Genomic DNA, 16,941 nt, shown 5'->3' with positions numbered 1-16,941 from the left:
TTTTTACTGAGCCAAACAAATCACAAACTACTAGCTTCAAAACAGTGGTTCAGAAACCAACGGGTAACATCATGGTTTATCCATCCACTAATTATATATATATACACATATATACACACATATACATATATATATATATACATATATATATATATATATATATATATATATATATATATACACATACACATATATATATATATACACACACATACACATATATATACACACATACACATATATATATATACATATACATATATATATATATATACATATATATATATATATATATATATATATATATATATATATATATATATATTTTTTTTTTTTTTTTTTTTTTTTTTTTTTTTTTTTTTTTTTAAAGAAGATTAAAGACACACCTTTTTAATCAGGCTTTTAACTAATTTTTTAAACTCTTCTTGTTCCTATTTTGTTTTATTATCACTGATACTTTATCTATTCTATTTTATTTATAATCTTACGTATTTTACTCTTGGTACTGTATTTATTTTATTTTATTTATTCTCTTAGTCCTATGTTATGCTTTTAGTCTTTAGCTTTTAATGCCAGTGTTTCCTCAGGGGGGTCCTCCACACTGGGAGCTGTGTCTGGTCTGCTAGTGGGGGTACTGTCCTTGGGTCCCTTTGGCCCGGCTGGCTGGGGGTCCTCCCTTCGATGTGGGGGTCCACCTGTCTGTCGGAGTCGGGGGGCCTGGGTGCCGGTCCCCCCGATGGCACGGCCTGCGGCTCCTCCCAGTGTGGACGGCCCCAAAGGTGGCGTTTCCTTGATCCTCAGTGCCATGCCATGTCTCCCTGTTGTGTGCGTGTGTGTGCGTGTGTGTGTGTGTGCGTGTCTAGTATGGAGGGTGGGAGGGAGGGGTTTTCTTTGTAATTGTTTTTCTGTTTTTATTGTGTAATTGTTTTAATTCTGTAAAGCACTTTGTGTTGCATCTGTGCATGAAAAGCGCTCTATAAATAAAGGTTGATCGATTGATTGATTGACTAATTATATAAAGTCTATGGTTTCATCTTGGAATGAGCCATTTATATTTTCAAATGGAGTGGGTCATCCTCTATTGAGTCCACTATATTGTGCCCCATGCAAATGTGGATCCCAGTTAATACCACAACACCTAAAAAGCCCAAAATGGACAAACCAAACACTGGTTCTAATGAGGGCCGTCTGTCTTTTTTTGCAGCCACTGTGGATGAGGGTTATATTCAGTTGTGATATCTGCAACTTCAAAACTAGCTGTCACTTAATATCATACTTAACTGAGTGTTATATATATTGTGAAGTTATCATAGACATAGTTGACATCAACAAACTACCAACACCCAACGCTGTCATGGTAACCCATTAGCTCCTAACATATCTGGTGAGTGTTCTGTATGTGTGATTTTAAATATTCATTAAAATTCAACCATTTGCTCAATGAGAAAAATTTCAGAGTGTGCTGAGAGAATAGACCTAGTGCTTTCAATAGATATCTGAACGTGCTCAGTGCACCCCCCACTGCCTGTGTAATGGGGGCAAACCATAGAGCAGTGAGTGAGACCGACCTGGTATAAAAAAAATAGATGGTTAGGGCTTTTTAAATTTTTTTAAAAAATTTTTTTAACACATCGTTTTCCTTGCCGTTTTTTTTTTTTTTTTTTACTGTTTTTTTGCGGTGTTGCCATGATTTTTTTTTTTTTTTTTTTTTTTTTTTTTTACTGTTTTTTTACCGAGTTTTGACCATGTTACTGCTTTTTGGAGTTCAACCAGGTGCAAAAAAGCAGCTGGATTGATTTAGAAACAAATACTACTGGGCCAAAATTCAAATACTTGTTGTTATTGTTCAGTGTGTTCCAGTTTCACAGTTCATGTTAAACATCCTAAATCTTATTGATGTACATTCTGAGTGCCTTATTTAGTAAAAACCTGTCAAACTCAAATTCCTGTCTTTGTCTTTTTCTGGTATTCCACCCTGTTTTGACCCTAAAACAAACAGTAAAGCAAAACCACTGAGGAAAAGGAACATAAGCACATACTCACAGCAGTTTTTATGACACCGAAACAGGTGCAAATTCACAGCAGCACGTTTCATTGAAATAATGTCTCAGGAATTAAAGGGTTAACATACAACAATTTGCAAAGCCTACATGTTGAACCTTCTAAGGCTAAAGTAAAGATGATTAGGCTTTTAAAGTACTCATGCTAGTCACATGGAATAAAACTACAATCTCCACTTCATGAAGTCTTATTTTATGTCAGTTTTGTAAGTAGTGAAGTGTGTAATAGTGTTGACTCACCCTTGCATACATTGAGATGTTTTCCTTGTTGATGGATATGTCCATGCTCTCCGACATCATGCTGCCTGAATAAGAGTACCGTTTGTTGATTATCCCTCCATTGATATAGGCCGACACAGGCTCAGTGTTTCCTCCTGTCGACATCCGCTCCGGCGTAGCCTTGGTGATGCTGTCATTCAGCCCACCACGAGGTTCGGGAGCAGGAGCAGGAGTGGGAGAAGAAGGAGGAGAGGTGGGAGCAGGGCTCGTAGGAGGACTTTGGCTTGGACTTGGTACATTTCCATTGGTAATAATATTGCTCTTCTCTTCTTCCGTCACCTGGACTTTGGGGGCCTCTGGTTCTGTCGAGTCTATGATGATATCCACATGCTCCTCGGACACCTCCGTTTGGGGAAGAGACGGCGGCTGCTCTGTCTCCGGTGTCTCCACAACAACCTGAAACACTGACTTAGTTATGATCATGGCTAAAAAATATACACCAAAATGTACAGCACAGTTTTTTTCCACTAATGAAGGAACCAGGTGACAGAATTATGTATGTCTATCATTCAAAGAGCACCTTTTCTTCCTCTGAAGTGGGGCTAATCTTTCCATCTTCAATACCAGAGTCGGAGCTGGAAGTCTTTGTTGAGGCCTCACTCTCAGACTTGTCCGACTCTAGAAGCACTTCAAGCGGAAGCTTGTCTCCTGATTCCACTGGCTCTTTGTGAGGGAGATTCTGACGTGGCAGGGGAACAGGTACCACCATGACTGAGGCTGGCTTCTCCTCTGCAGGTGTATTAGGCTCAATCCCCTTCCTGGGCACAGGAATCGGTGTGGTTGGAGAGGGTGTGGTGGGGCTTGGGGTGGTGGACTGGTCACCTTCCAGACTGGTCTGACTGGTCTGACATGGCTCCTTACCTGACGACTAAACAGGACAGAGACCAGGAGAGTGGGGAGATGTTACGTAACAACACAAGAAACGTTTTCAGACTTTACAGTGAAAGACTGGTATTATCCTGAATGTTAATGTCTTTAACCTTTGTGAAATGTGGTTTTAGTCCAAATGCTAAAGACTAAAGTGGTTCAGACTCCCCACCTTCAGGGAAGTAACCGTAACCTTTGGTCTGGTGGGAATGCAGTCATGCCTGCTTACACTCCTACGCTGCTGGTTTTCACTGTGGTAGTCTGAGCTCAGATAGTGATCTAATCACTAAACACACTAATTACACAGCTGAAAAGCCTGTGTAAATAATGGCTTAAATAGTTCTGTAGTAGTAGTGGTAGTTCTGTAGTAGCTCTTATATTAATATTTGACTCTTGATAGGCACTTCTATCGTTATTAGATTATGTGCAACTGCCCATGGTTGGTTCTATTATGTAAATTTCATTAGTGCTAAGACCAGCATTCCATTGAAAACAAACCAAAGCGTTTTTTTATAAAATAGAAATTAATTATATAAATTTGTAAATATAGCAAATAAGTTAATTTTTTTCATTTAGTGTTGTGGTTTTGGTGTTGATCTCAGTTTACTTTAAGTTTTACAAATACAAAAGTACTCATATTTTAAGGTAATGATTAGTTATTTTTCTAAGTCAGTATTAAATATTCAGGTTTTATGAAGGAACCCCTGATTTATAAAGGCTGGAAAAATCAGTCAAAAATGAAACAAACCTGATTATAATTACATTTTCCAATTAATTTCAGTTCCTATTGCATTATTCATTGTAGTTTTCATTTAGTTTGGGTGTTTGTTGCTTGATTAAATTTTTGTTATTTTTATTAAATATATTTTATTAAGTTGGACAACCTATAATTTCCTGGTGATGACTATGCATGAATCTTTATATTATTAAATAATATTCATTCATTCATCTGCTGAACCGCTTTAACCTCGAGAGGGTTGCAGGGGGGCGGAAGCCTTTCCCAGCTACCATTGGGTGAAGGCAGGGTTCACCCTGGACATGTCACCAATTCATCGCAGGGCTAAACAATTAACAATTAATATCAAACAATATTTTTTCAGAAATCCTCACTGAGATGAAAAATCTCATTTTAAGAGAATCCTCAAATGAGTTACTCATACCTGTTTTACGTTGCAAATTAAAAACATTGATTAGAAATGATAGATGAGCAAAATTCTTCTCAAGATAAAAATCATGTTAGAGGATAAATACTTAATAACCATACTTACCAGACCAATATGTTAAATATGGCTCAGTATGTTGATTATATTCCAAAGTGACTAAAAAAATCTGCTAACTTGAATCTAATTGCAGAAGGTTCCAATCATGTCTGTGAGACATGTGGTCTATAATTACAAACACCACAGAGGAAGTTATTTTCAGAATAACAGTCTGCTGTAAACGGAACAATTCAGCTTCGTGAAATATGCCTCCACTGGATCTGAGACGTATTTATGATCAGGTGCAGCCTCTTTAATGTTCTCTCTCTCTCTTCAAACACGTTGGTCTGGTTGTGTGTGATATATGGAAAGAAACCTGCTTTCAGATTCTTGGAAGTTATATTTGGAGAAACAATTCTGTTTTTTTTTCTCCTGGCAGCCACAGATCAGAGAAGCATAAGAGCAAAGCAGATCAGAGCTGCACTGGAGTCACACAAACCAGTTTAAAGTCATTCAATTCAATGTCAGGGCTGACATTAAGGCTGGAAGAAATCAGTCAGCAAGTATTTATTTCCACGTTGAGAGACACATCCACTCAACACATCTGACTGGTTCAATCTCCTGTTCATAGGCTACATGTTGGGTCCTCTACTTGCTGGGATCAGGTAGACCAACAGAGTTTAATTAAGGGTCAGCGTACAACATGAAAACAACGTTTGAACCTTTAATAATTTATTCCATCAGAAGTTGGGAGGTGACAGCATTTCTATACAGGAGCGAGGTCAAAAGAAACACCTATATTTAACCCTGCGTGGGCGTTGCTGAACGCTAGTATTCCGGTTTCTGTTCCTTTGTTTGTGTAGATGGCGGTACGCTGCACCCTCATGCTATGTCACTTTCTAATCTTGTGCCCTCTGTGGATTTATGAATGGTTCCTGTGGAAAGGACCAGGAAGGTCATGTTTATGAAGAAATCAAAGGGGTCAAAAAGTGAAACTTTCCATGCGAGGGAATTCGAGGCAGAATGCGTGTGCCATTCTGGGCATGGGTTCATGTGCAGGTGACAGCTTGCCTATGCGTGATTATACGCATGCATTTAACATAATTACAGCGTCTGGGGACACTAGCACGAAGGATGTTTTCTAAAAGCCACAGAACTCTTGCTTGAGGCCACCCAGTGAAAAGCAATGTACCCTCCTGTCAAAAAGGGTTATTAAAGTTAAGGGAAACGAAGACCAAGATATTTTCTTAAATATGTTGTCAATTGTCTTTATATTCATATATTAAACTAGAGTTTGGTAATTTGGAAAAAGATCATTAAATGCTCTTTTGAGGGAGAATCATGATTGACAGTTTTGTCATCCCTTATAAAATGCAGGTGAGTTTGAACCGAAATATAGTTTTATTTTGTTTTTTTACAGCATAAAAAATTAAGCCGAACTAAAACAATAAAAAACTAAATAAAAATAAAATGTACAGTCACGTTTTCTTTACAAAACTACAGCTTCCAAATGTTTGAGCTTTCAGGAAAAAGGTGAGAGGGAGGTACTTTTTTTTTTTTAGAGACGAACAAAGTAAAGGAAAAGTTGAAAACAATAATAGGACAGAAAAGATGCCGGGTTGGTACCACAGTCAGCTCCATGGCGTCGTCCTCCTCTCCTTCCTCTCTATTGTCCTCGATTTCCTCCATGACCTCAGCTTTGGCCTCGGCCACCAGCTCTCTCAGCGGACGGTTCGACGTCACCGACCTCACAAAAGGGTGCTGCAGATACAAGTGACAGAGACAAGGGTTTTAGGTTCATTCTCGTTAAAACAGAATGCAAAGCAACAACACTTTCCAGACAGAGATTCAGGTTACAGTATTAAATAAAGACACCAATATTTGTATTAAGGTTAGCTGTGGAGTTGCCAGTGGGTAATGAGCATGAAAGGTAAGGCTACAGGAGACTTTCACTGGGGAAATCCTATCTGCCACCTGCTAGTTTCTGAACAATACTGGGTCTCCGACTCAGTGGATAAGTTAATAATGATGAAATTATGTAACTATATATACACTACAGGCAACGATACTAAGAACAGAAAGTCATTGTATACCATCTTCAGAAAAAGAGCAGATTCATGTGAGGGTGCAAATACAGCAATAAAAAGAAAAGTGCAAAGAGAATAAAACAGTATTATGTGCTGCAGAGATAAAAGACTAATCATCTATTATTCAGATGCTTTGCACTGCAGAGCAATTTAACTGGTACAGCTGACAAAAAGGGAAAAGGCTACAAGCAGAGCTGGACCGTAACACGTGTGTGTGTGTGTGTGTGTGTGTGTGTGTGTGTGTGTGTGTGTGTGTGTGTGTTCATGCTAGCTCATGCCCTGCATTAGGCTCTGGCTTTTAACTTCTCCAGTGACAAACAACAGTCAGCTAATTGTCTAATGAGTGAGGTGGTGTAAATGCTGAAATACATCGAACCATGTTACGCCACAGTGGAAAGAAGAAAACAAGGCTCAGAGAGTGAAATCAGTTTTTAAAAGCTTTAAAAAGGAAATGCAATTACATGATAAAAACAGAAGCTGTATTATTATTATTATTATTGTACAGTTATTGTGAATTCAGGGCTGGATTAATTATTTTCTTTACAATGTCAGACAAAAACACTTTCATGTTTCGTTTTACTTTACACTTTATTTTTATCCTGAACATGCATTTCATCATTATAATCGTTTTAAATGTCTGCCTCTAAATGCATGAACTTTTCCATTGTTTAAGTGTTGTGTCAAGTGCTTTTTTGTCTTGTTACATCTGTCTGTAGATCTTTGTCTTTCTTTTTGTATCTTTTCCTTTTATGTTGTTTGCTTTTTTTTTTTTTGACTTTTTTTAAAATATCTTTTCATCTAATGCTCTGTTTTGGTTTTCTTCTTATTGTGTCTTTTTTGTCTTAATTATTTTCATCTTGTTTTGTAGCCTTGTTTTTATTTTCCATCTATACTTAGTTTTCATCTTCTTACATCTTATGCATTTCCATCTGTTACAACATATAATTACCATTTTCAACTTTTTGCCTCATTAAGACTTTCTCTGCCCTGTTTTATATTTTTCACATTGTCTTCAACTTCTGTCTTTAGCAAAACCATAACCAATAACCTAATAACTAATAACCAACTGATTTCTATAAATTATACCCGGGCCAAAAAATTTGCCTTTAACTTTCAAAGAAATAACATGTATTATGATCATTATCTTTATTGACTGAGCTGAAAATTCTTATCATTTTTTGATCACATGACCAAAGTATGACTAAACTTTCGTCAATTTGTTCAACATAGGCTATGTTCAGACTGGAGGCAAATGTGGCCCAAATCCGATTTTTTTTGCCCATATGTGACCTAAATCCTATTTGTTAAAGACAGTTTGAACAGCACAAATCCAATTTTTTTCATATCTGACCAAGCCCACGTTCATATGTGGTCCTAAATCTGATATGTATTTGATATTTTGCAATGCGACTTCAGTCTGAATAGCCAGGTCACATTTATCCAACCTTTACATCATTGAAATGTGACAAACTCCACAATTCTGCATCCCAGGAGGAGGAGTTGCAGGAAAAATATATTTACTTCTGTAAACAAAATACATGCCTGTGTGGTTACATATTACATCAGGACCTCTTTTGCGCATGTGGATCACTTCAGGGTCGCATTTTGTTCATACTCAAAACTGATAGAAGTTGCATTTAAGGTGTAACGTGAACAACCATGCAAAAAAATTGGATTTCACCCAAAAATCCGAATTGTGCATTAAGATCTGATGTCTGAATGTAATCATAGTGTAATGTTTAATCTATTGTAACATGTTAAATAACACAAACTATTTCTTTATCTGACTATCTGAGCATCTCTATCTTTTCTTCTTATTATTAGCTCCAACAGTGAACAGGGAGATTTCCACTCAGACCCTCATGATGGAACTAAACCCAGTTTCCCTGGGGTAAATCAAAGCAGACAAACACAAATGGTGCCGTGTTAAACCTCAGTATGTTTTCTTACTGGCATTGTGGATCAAGATGTGGATCAGTGGAGCTTATCTTTACTCTTTTACGGTTTCATGTTGCCTTTGACCCACTGAGGCTTGCGATTTTGGGTCTTATATGCTTGGCTGGGCATGAAAAGGTTAAATGTGAACAATATGGTCCATTTGGGGACCCAAGCAGGGGGCTGCAGGAGGGCATGAGGTACCTGCACAGTAATGACAGACAAGTATGTGTGTTTTAATGCATAGGTCTGTGGAAGAACAAATTTGACTTTTCATTGCTGAGCGAGGGCATTTTTGGACAGATAGGTAATTTTGGTTAGTCTTTAGATTTTTTAGGGTTGTTGGGGTCGTTAAAACTTGGTTTTAAGATTGAGGGTATAATTAGGTTTAGGTTAAGTTAGGGGTAAAATTTGGAGAATGGTATGTAGTAATTTTGGACTACATAAATAAAATTCTGTTGACTGTTACTAACATCTCACATTTCTGCTGTATTTGTGGTGTCAAAAGTTATATTTAAAAAAGGTGCATTTTTTAGAAGGAATATCCATGTTAACTCATATACTAAAAGTACGGGATATGGTTACTAGTACTGCATGTGTCTCCAAACATCTCCTGATTCATTTTATTGAACCTTTAACTGGAAATACCTATATAGTAGAAAAAGAAACAATGACAACTTGGAAGTATGAAGAAACTAAGGGTTTATCTACAGAAAAACTGTTTCTGAAAGTTTTAACATTAGCTTTCATCAATGCAATTTACAACCCCAAATAAGAAAATATGTAGACAGTATAGGAAATGTATGTAATTGTCGATATTAAAGTGATTATAATCATGATCCAATACTAAAGTTGAATATGGGAAAGACTAGCTGAGGATCACCAGAGTGTTCAAAATATTTTAAAGCCTTTCTTAATAATGTTCCTCAAAGAAAGATAAGAAGGGATTTAAACATTTCTGCCGTGAATAAAAAGTTAAGTTAATGGAAGGAGACCACGACCCAAATAGTATCAAATTCCACAGTTCCTGGTAATTTCCTTAAACTAACAGGAGCCATAGATTCAATCAGATGCGTCCACTCTCCTTGATCACAAACTGCTCATGATATTCTCTCAATGACTAGCAAAATGACTGTTTTCTGAGGTTAAAAGGGCTTTGACATTTGACCTTTGGCCACAAAAATAGGTTTAATTCATCCCCAAGTCCAAATGAATGAACATGCCATACTTGAAGGCATTCCCTCAAAGCCTTAATGAGTTACGTTCATATGAAAGGACAGACATAAGGTCAGTCCCTTGACTTTAAAAGAGTGATATTTTGCTTTTTTAAAATGGAACTACGCATTTTCAAACATTTCCTTGTGATCTACATAATCTGTAAATGCTATGCTTGGGTCTGAATTCTTCATTAATTAAACTCCATAGGTCCATCTTCAACCCTACTTTTGGGTAATGACACCAGAAAGGTCGTTTTGAGCGCTGGCCCTTTAAATGCACATGACCCCACCCCCTTCCGGGTTGTTGACTGTGCAGCTCTGTCCTGTTCAGCCACTTGTGTTTGTTAATACAACCAACAACTGAACTATTCCAGGTAATCGGCTGGAAGTTTGGACATATTTTCAGTATGGACTACAACCGCTGCTGCTGACAAACAATTATGCCGTACTCGGACAGATGTTCATCAGAAGTCTTGACCTTATATGTGCAAATGTCATGACGTAACTAGTTATAAAACGTAACAAATTAAAACAGGAATTAAAACAGGTTGTAGAAATCCACTCAAATTTTGCTGGAATGAATATAAAGATAACTTTGCAGCACCTGGAGGGTTCAAATTCAAACTTTTTGAACTATTAGGGTCCGCAAATACACAAATGTACCAAAGACTAGTAATAGTGGGTTTAGCAAAATATGACCCCTTTAAGTCTCTAAACTTTCTTCAGTTTATCTTTGAACATATGTGAAGGTTTGCAGTGAATTTAGCAACTTTGAGTCAAACTGTTCCTCACTGACCATCTGACTAAAACACCTTCTTGTAAGGATAAGTCACAGACGCATCAAAAAAAAAAAAAAAAAAAAAAAAATCATCCAGAATGTACAGATCTGTAAAATTAAACAGTGGCATGCGCTTTTAAATCAAATGCAAAATGGACAGTCTATCCTTGATATGTACAGCAACTTTGTGTTTTGTCCATAGTCAGAATTTAGTCTGATATGTGAGGATTTTTTTGTTACTTAGGGAATCTGACATAGGAATTTAGGGTAGGTGAAGGATGGGGTAAGGGGGCAGGAGATTATAAGTTAAACTTAATCACGTTCCTTTTTGAATGTTTGACTTTCTTTTATATAATTCTTTTGTTGTTTGATTTTAATGCAATATTTGAAATAAATAAATAAACAAACAAACAAACAGCCCAGGCACCTCTATATTAACATGAACACTAAGACCAAAAACTAAGAATATCCCCCATGGCCAAAAATCACAAACAAACAGAAAAAAATAAGTATTCATCGTACATTGTGAGACTGATTCTTTAACAGTAGAACTAGTTGTAGATCAGAGTAAATGTTGTGTTCAGGCATGCAGTTGTGAGAGGCGGAAGCTCCAGCTCAGCGCTGGGGGAAAGAACATGCATCAACTCAACAAGAATCCTCAAAAGTATAGTAGAACAGCATGCATTTGTGTTTGTGTGCACATGCCATTGTTGCAAACCACTACAAAGCCATGGATCAATGATACATTTACCAGATAATCCTAAACACACACACTCCATAATCAAAAACACAAAATCAAGAGAGAAAGAAGGAAAACATCCAACAATATATGAATGAAGGCAGTGCTGGCAAGGACCCCACAAAAATCCTAACCATGAGAAACTATGTGGGAGGAGTAGCTCTGTACATTATAATGAGCACTAGCCATCCAGATGGTCTGAGCCAGCCACACAGCCACAGTGACTGATACTGTGTCATGTTGTTTTGTATACATTCCTTTACAAGAACACATGTGCCACAGATTGAAAGCCAGAGAAGAAACATTCAAAACTAATGCAACGTCCCTGTTCCTTAACCCTTATGCCCTCCTGAAATGTACGACCCTCTGGTTACCTTTGTGGCAAAAATGTACACGCAGAAAAACCTGTTATAAAATCAGTGGGGGTTTTTTTTGTTGCTTTTCTTTAAATAAATCTCTTAAACAACTTCTGCCCTGCTCACAACTACCAAACATTCAACATTAATTCAACAGGATTTTAACCCTTTAAATGCCAGTTTGAGTGATTTCTATTAAAAACAAAACACAAAAAAAAAAAAAAAAAAAAAAAAAATTGAATATTTTCCAAAGAAGTAGTAGGCAGATGGAACATTGGCTGTGATTAGAGCCTTAGATATGTCAAAGATGAGCAACAAAATTGATTTGACTGCATTATTTTTCTTTATGTAGTGGCAGATACTCCCTCTGGTTACCCTCATGGACAAAAATGTCACATTGACTTCCATTATAGTTGTTTAAAAGACTTAAAGGGGTCATATTTTGCTCAACCCACTTTTATTAGTCTTTGGTTCATTTATTTGTGTATTTGGACCCTAACACTTCATAAAGTTTGAATTTGAACCCTCCAGGTGCTGCAAAGTTATCTTTATATTCATTCCAGCAAAAATCGAGTAGATTTCTACAACCCGTTTCAATTCCTTCATAATTTGTTACGTTATATGACTAGCTACGTCATGACATTTGCAAGACTTTCGATGAACATTTCTCTGAGTACGACATAACTGTTTGTCAGCAGCAGTGGTTGTAGTCCATAGTGAAAATATGTCCAAACTTCAAGCAGATTACATAAAACACAAGAGGCTGAACGGGACAGAGCGCACAGTCAGCAACCTAGAGGGGGTGGGGTCATGTGCATTTAAAGGGCCAGCACTCAAAACAACCTTTCTGGTGTCATTACTCAGAAAAGGACTGAAGATGGACCTGTGGAGTTGAATTAATGAAGAATTCAGACACAACCATAGCATTTACAGATTATGTAGACAACAGGGAAATGTTTGAAAATGCATAATTCCATTTAAAACAGCAAAATATCATTCCTTTAAGAAAAAAAAAACAAATTGACGTATGCATTTTTTTTTGTGTGTACATTTTTGCCACAAAGGTAACCAGAGGGTGCATAATGTATCAAGGGAGTATAAAACACATGTAACAGTAAAAGACACTGGATTCCAAAAATATGACTAAAAAGAAAAGTTCCTGCTGAATTTCATGCCAAAAGCTGTAACACAGCCAAAATGACCACCAAATGAAAAAAAAAAAAAAAAAAAAAACATGAGAAAAATGTACAAAAATGCCAGAGGGGGACCTAAGGGTTAATAAGTTATTTGACGAAGACTGTATTTGACTCCATTTAACACCCACAGTCCAGTCATATCCTCTTATCTGTGAATCATCATCTTCATGTCTTCGCATTTAGACGCTCCAGTGAATAACAACATTTTTAAATCTGACCAAACCTTGACACATACCAACTGTAACTTCCAGTAAATTGCTATTATTCATCACTGTTCAGCAGAATTTGACCCTCCATTTATCCAGTATGAGGTATCTGACAGCCGTTGAGAGCAGCCGGCACGATAAACATCTAAAACTTCCAGCGAGGCACCAAAAAGCGGACCGCGCCCGTCTCTCTTCCCCCCACTAGAGAGCACATGGAGGATTCCCAGCGGGCCTGGGTCGAGGGTTTTCATCTCTTCCTCTTTCTAATTGGCTGGAGGTGGCGAGCTCGTGGTAATCCAGACATGCTATTGGCTGAGGGTGGGAATGTAAATAGCTGGCATTCCCCAGCTGTGGGATACAGACAGGAAACTGTGGCTCTGAATTTTAATAGATGCTGTTCTTACTACTTTTAATCCACACCCTGTTGACCTCTTCTTACAATCTTGGTCGGGGTTCTGAGTTTTGAGAAACCTCTGCCAATGTACATTCTCAGATGTTAGCAGAGCAGGGCTGCATGTATCAGCTGTTTCAAAGGCACTTCAGTGTGTAGATGAGTTCAGTCATTCTTTACAAGGTCAGTAGTTACAATGGAGTTCCAAATCAAGCTTTTACAATAAGTTATGTTGCACCAAAGTGTTTAATCCAGTTCAAGATGTGGTCCAGGATTCACTTCAAACCTACACTTAAGGGTGTGTTATTGAGGTAGATTGAACATAGTTATCAAGTTCTTGAGGAAAGCTGAGAGTCTCCATTTAAGGGTGCTGCAGAACTGCTCTCGATAAAAATTCACACAGGAAACAGGAGCAGGGAGACTGGACAAACTGTCAAAAACTACAAAACAGTTAGCCAGTTACTGCTACACCGCCTCTCTTTTACTTGATGAGTTGTTTGTTGTTTTTGTTTATATTTGTGACAGTTTGAGTATTTGAAGGTAAACATCTGCTTTTCAATTTTAATATTCTATCACTTTTTCAACAATGGGAAGCATCAAAACAGTGTTTTTCAACCTTGGGGTTGGGAACCCATGTGGGGTCACCTGGAATTCAAATGGTGTCGCCTAAAATTTCTAGCAATTGCTAAAAATAAAAACTCACTAATTAAAAATATATGGTGAGTTGAGAGAGACAATCGCAATATATGTAAGACATGACAAACTGAGTCTGAAACTGAAGCACTGTGGTACTGTTTATCTTTCAAATGTTCATTGTGGTCAGTTTCAGATGCTGCAGCTCTTTCATAATTCATAGTTTGAGTTATTGTTTGTTCAGTATTCATTGTCAGCCTTGTAAATACAAGCTGGACTGACTGTACATATCCTAACCAAGGAAAATAAAATTCTCACTTTGTGCAGAAATCTACACCTGGCTTTTCTGCCTCCGTCCATAATAATATACATTCTACAGACTAAATATAGTCTAAAATTAACATTTATTTGTAACATAGTATAGCAAACTATTACATGATCAAAAACAAATTTATTTTAGCAAAAAAAAAGTCTCCGTTTTGAATGTCTGGGGTCACCAGACAAATTAAATTATATTATTGTGGCTTAACATCAGAAAACCTAGACTCATTAACCTGGTGATTTTTTATTTTTAATTGCACAACAGAGCTCAGTTTTAAATTTACACATTTTAAAACTACTTTTGTTTAACATTTATTGGGTTTGATCTTACACTAAATTAGCCCCAGTGTCTCTGAACACATTTGGATTCCAATCATTAAAACTTACAAGATCAGATGTGTCACCTATTCTTGCATCATAACCTGAAATCTGGAGTTATTTCCAAAACAATTTTTGGGAGAGTACTGCAGCCTGTGACCTTAAAATGTAATCAGTTCATCCTCAAGTCCAAGTGAATGTTTGCGGCAAATTTGAAGCTGTTTCTTCAAGGTGTTTCTGAGATAATGTATTCATCAGAGAGGACAAAAAGTGACATTGACCTTTGACCTTCAGACACCAAAGTCATTTCAGTTCAACTCTGAATCAGTAATTTATGCCAAATTTTAAGATGCTGTTAAAGTGTTGCTGAGAGATCACATTTTTAAACACAAATGAATAAAAAGGTTTAAATTGTCCTATGAGGGTGCATCAACAGGAACCAGGCACTTCAGTTTTACTGCTTCACCCAATCATAGACCTCTGTAAGTACAGGGTGTCCACAAAGTCTCTTCACAATAATAAAAAAAAATAAATAAAAAAAATCACAAAAGCAATTAGTCATACATGTAAATCAGATTTGTTCCGTTCTCAGAGGTTATGAACATTTTTAATCACATTCCATTTGTGTATTTCAGGTACCCTGTTGATGAAATAGGTTTTGTTAAATAAACCCCTAAAAATGGCTACTCCTTAAGAAAAGGTACAATGTGTATCGTTTATTGAAACAAAATCAGATACGTGAAGACTCAGCGAAACTACAGGATTAAGTATGGAAGACATTCACCTTCACCTCCATCAATTCATGCATGGCACAAGAAATTTATGGAGACAGGGACAGTGTTGGAAAAAGGGAGGCGTGTATGGCCAAGAACATCTGAGGAAAACAGTGATGGTGTGGGGTTATGTAAAAGATATCGTGTATCAAACAAAGATATGCAACCTGAAGTAATATATCACTAGTGGCTTTTCCACTGAACATCTTTGCAAAACTTTACTGATATTTACTAAATGTCAAAAAAACAGAAGTGTGTAATGTTTTTTCCATTAAATCACAAATGCGATGATTTGTATATTTATTATTGCGATGGGATGACACAAGAAGTCATTGCATGAACATGGCGATGAACGTAAATATCGTGTTGATTTACAGATAAATTCATTATGATTAAACATTACCCCTCTATCCTGTACTAAATTAAAAAATGATTCGGTTTACTGGTGTGTCCACACATACTGTGCCATGTTTCTTTCAAAATTCTTCTTCTTCACTTGTTGTAACGTACGTCAACATCTTTTTTTTTTTTTTTTTTTTTTTAATTCATGTGACTAGTTGCGGAAAAAGGTGTTTCCATTGCAGTTTTTTGTGATATACCAATTGTGCTATGCCTGAAAAACCACCTCTTGTCATCCCAAAAACTTTTAACGGAAAACAAGTTTTGGCAAAATTGTCATTTTTCAATTAGGTCAATTTTTATGCTCAAATTACATTCACAATTTCAGGGTCAATGGAAAAGCAACTAGTGATACCATTTCCACCATTGATGAATCTATGCTACAGCCAACATGGCAAGGAATCTACTACTGTCTAGATGTGCTTCGTGGAACTAATGGTGTCGATATAGAGGTGAATTTAATGAGGCAAAAAACTTCAATATCTACTTTTCATTTTGTAATAATTTCCGTATATTTGTCTATTCATTTGCTTTTGTAATACATTTGTTGAATTGTAAAGAGACTTTATGGACACCCAGTACATTCATGTCATTTCTAATCCTGCCCACTCCCACAGCCTTCACCATCCTTTCCTTCCTCCACAAGGGCACCGCTCTCTTCCCTGGCATGGATCACTCTATTCAAGTCTTAAAATAGAAGATTTAAAGACCCTCTATAAGTGTGTGGATGTGAGATAAGGACAGAGCGAAGACAATGTTCAGCTGTATCATACATCAACTTACTGCACAGTACAATATTAGTGTTATAATTGTGCATTACATCACGGCCTACCTCTATAAGTTGAGCTGCAGAAGGCCGTGTCTCTGGGTTTTTATCCAAAGCTTTTCTCAGGAAGTCTTTAAACTCTTGTGACCTTTGGTAAAAAAAAAAAATACAATTGAGAAATGAAAACAACAAATGAAAGTGGGAGAAATGACAGATGAGAAGTTAGAACCTAACAAATCATTTGACAAGAATATTTGTGGTGTTGGTGTATGTGGATCATCCTGGTCCACAGCTGCATTCTGTAGAACAAAGCCTTCAGCAGGAATGCAGAGTCAGCTCCGCACCCCCAATCTCAAAACCTGATTACTTCAGTTGTAAAGCACTCAATTTGCTGCTGGAACACTTGGATTCACTCGACTGT

The 16,941-nt window shown here is 37.0% G+C and overlaps 1 protein-coding gene across 1 annotated transcript in view; it reads right to left on the bottom strand.

The window, feature by feature from the left end:
* Nucleotides 1–16,941, bottom strand: part of stk10 (serine/threonine kinase 10) — a 70,299-nt gene that overhangs the window by 16,914 nt on the left and 36,444 nt on the right. Inside the window, exons 7-10 of the mRNA XM_030154763.1 lie at nucleotides 16,587–16,668; nucleotides 6,032–6,166; nucleotides 2,860–3,207; nucleotides 2,301–2,735 (exon numbers count right to left, since the gene is read on the bottom strand). Coding sequence (XP_030010623.1) covers nucleotides 2,301–2,735; nucleotides 2,860–3,207; nucleotides 6,032–6,166; nucleotides 16,587–16,668 — 1,000 coding nt within the window. The remainder of the gene's footprint in view (nucleotides 1–2,300; nucleotides 2,736–2,859; nucleotides 3,208–6,031; nucleotides 6,167–16,586; nucleotides 16,669–16,941) is intronic.

The sequence above is a fragment of the Sphaeramia orbicularis genome, chromosome 14 (assembly GCF_902148855.1).
Source record: "Sphaeramia orbicularis chromosome 14, fSphaOr1.1, whole genome shotgun sequence".
Lineage (NCBI taxonomy): Eukaryota > Metazoa > Chordata > Actinopteri > Kurtiformes > Apogonidae > Sphaeramia > Sphaeramia orbicularis.
Note: the sequence above shows the minus strand (reverse complement) of the source record. Positions and strands in the feature narration are given on the sequence as shown.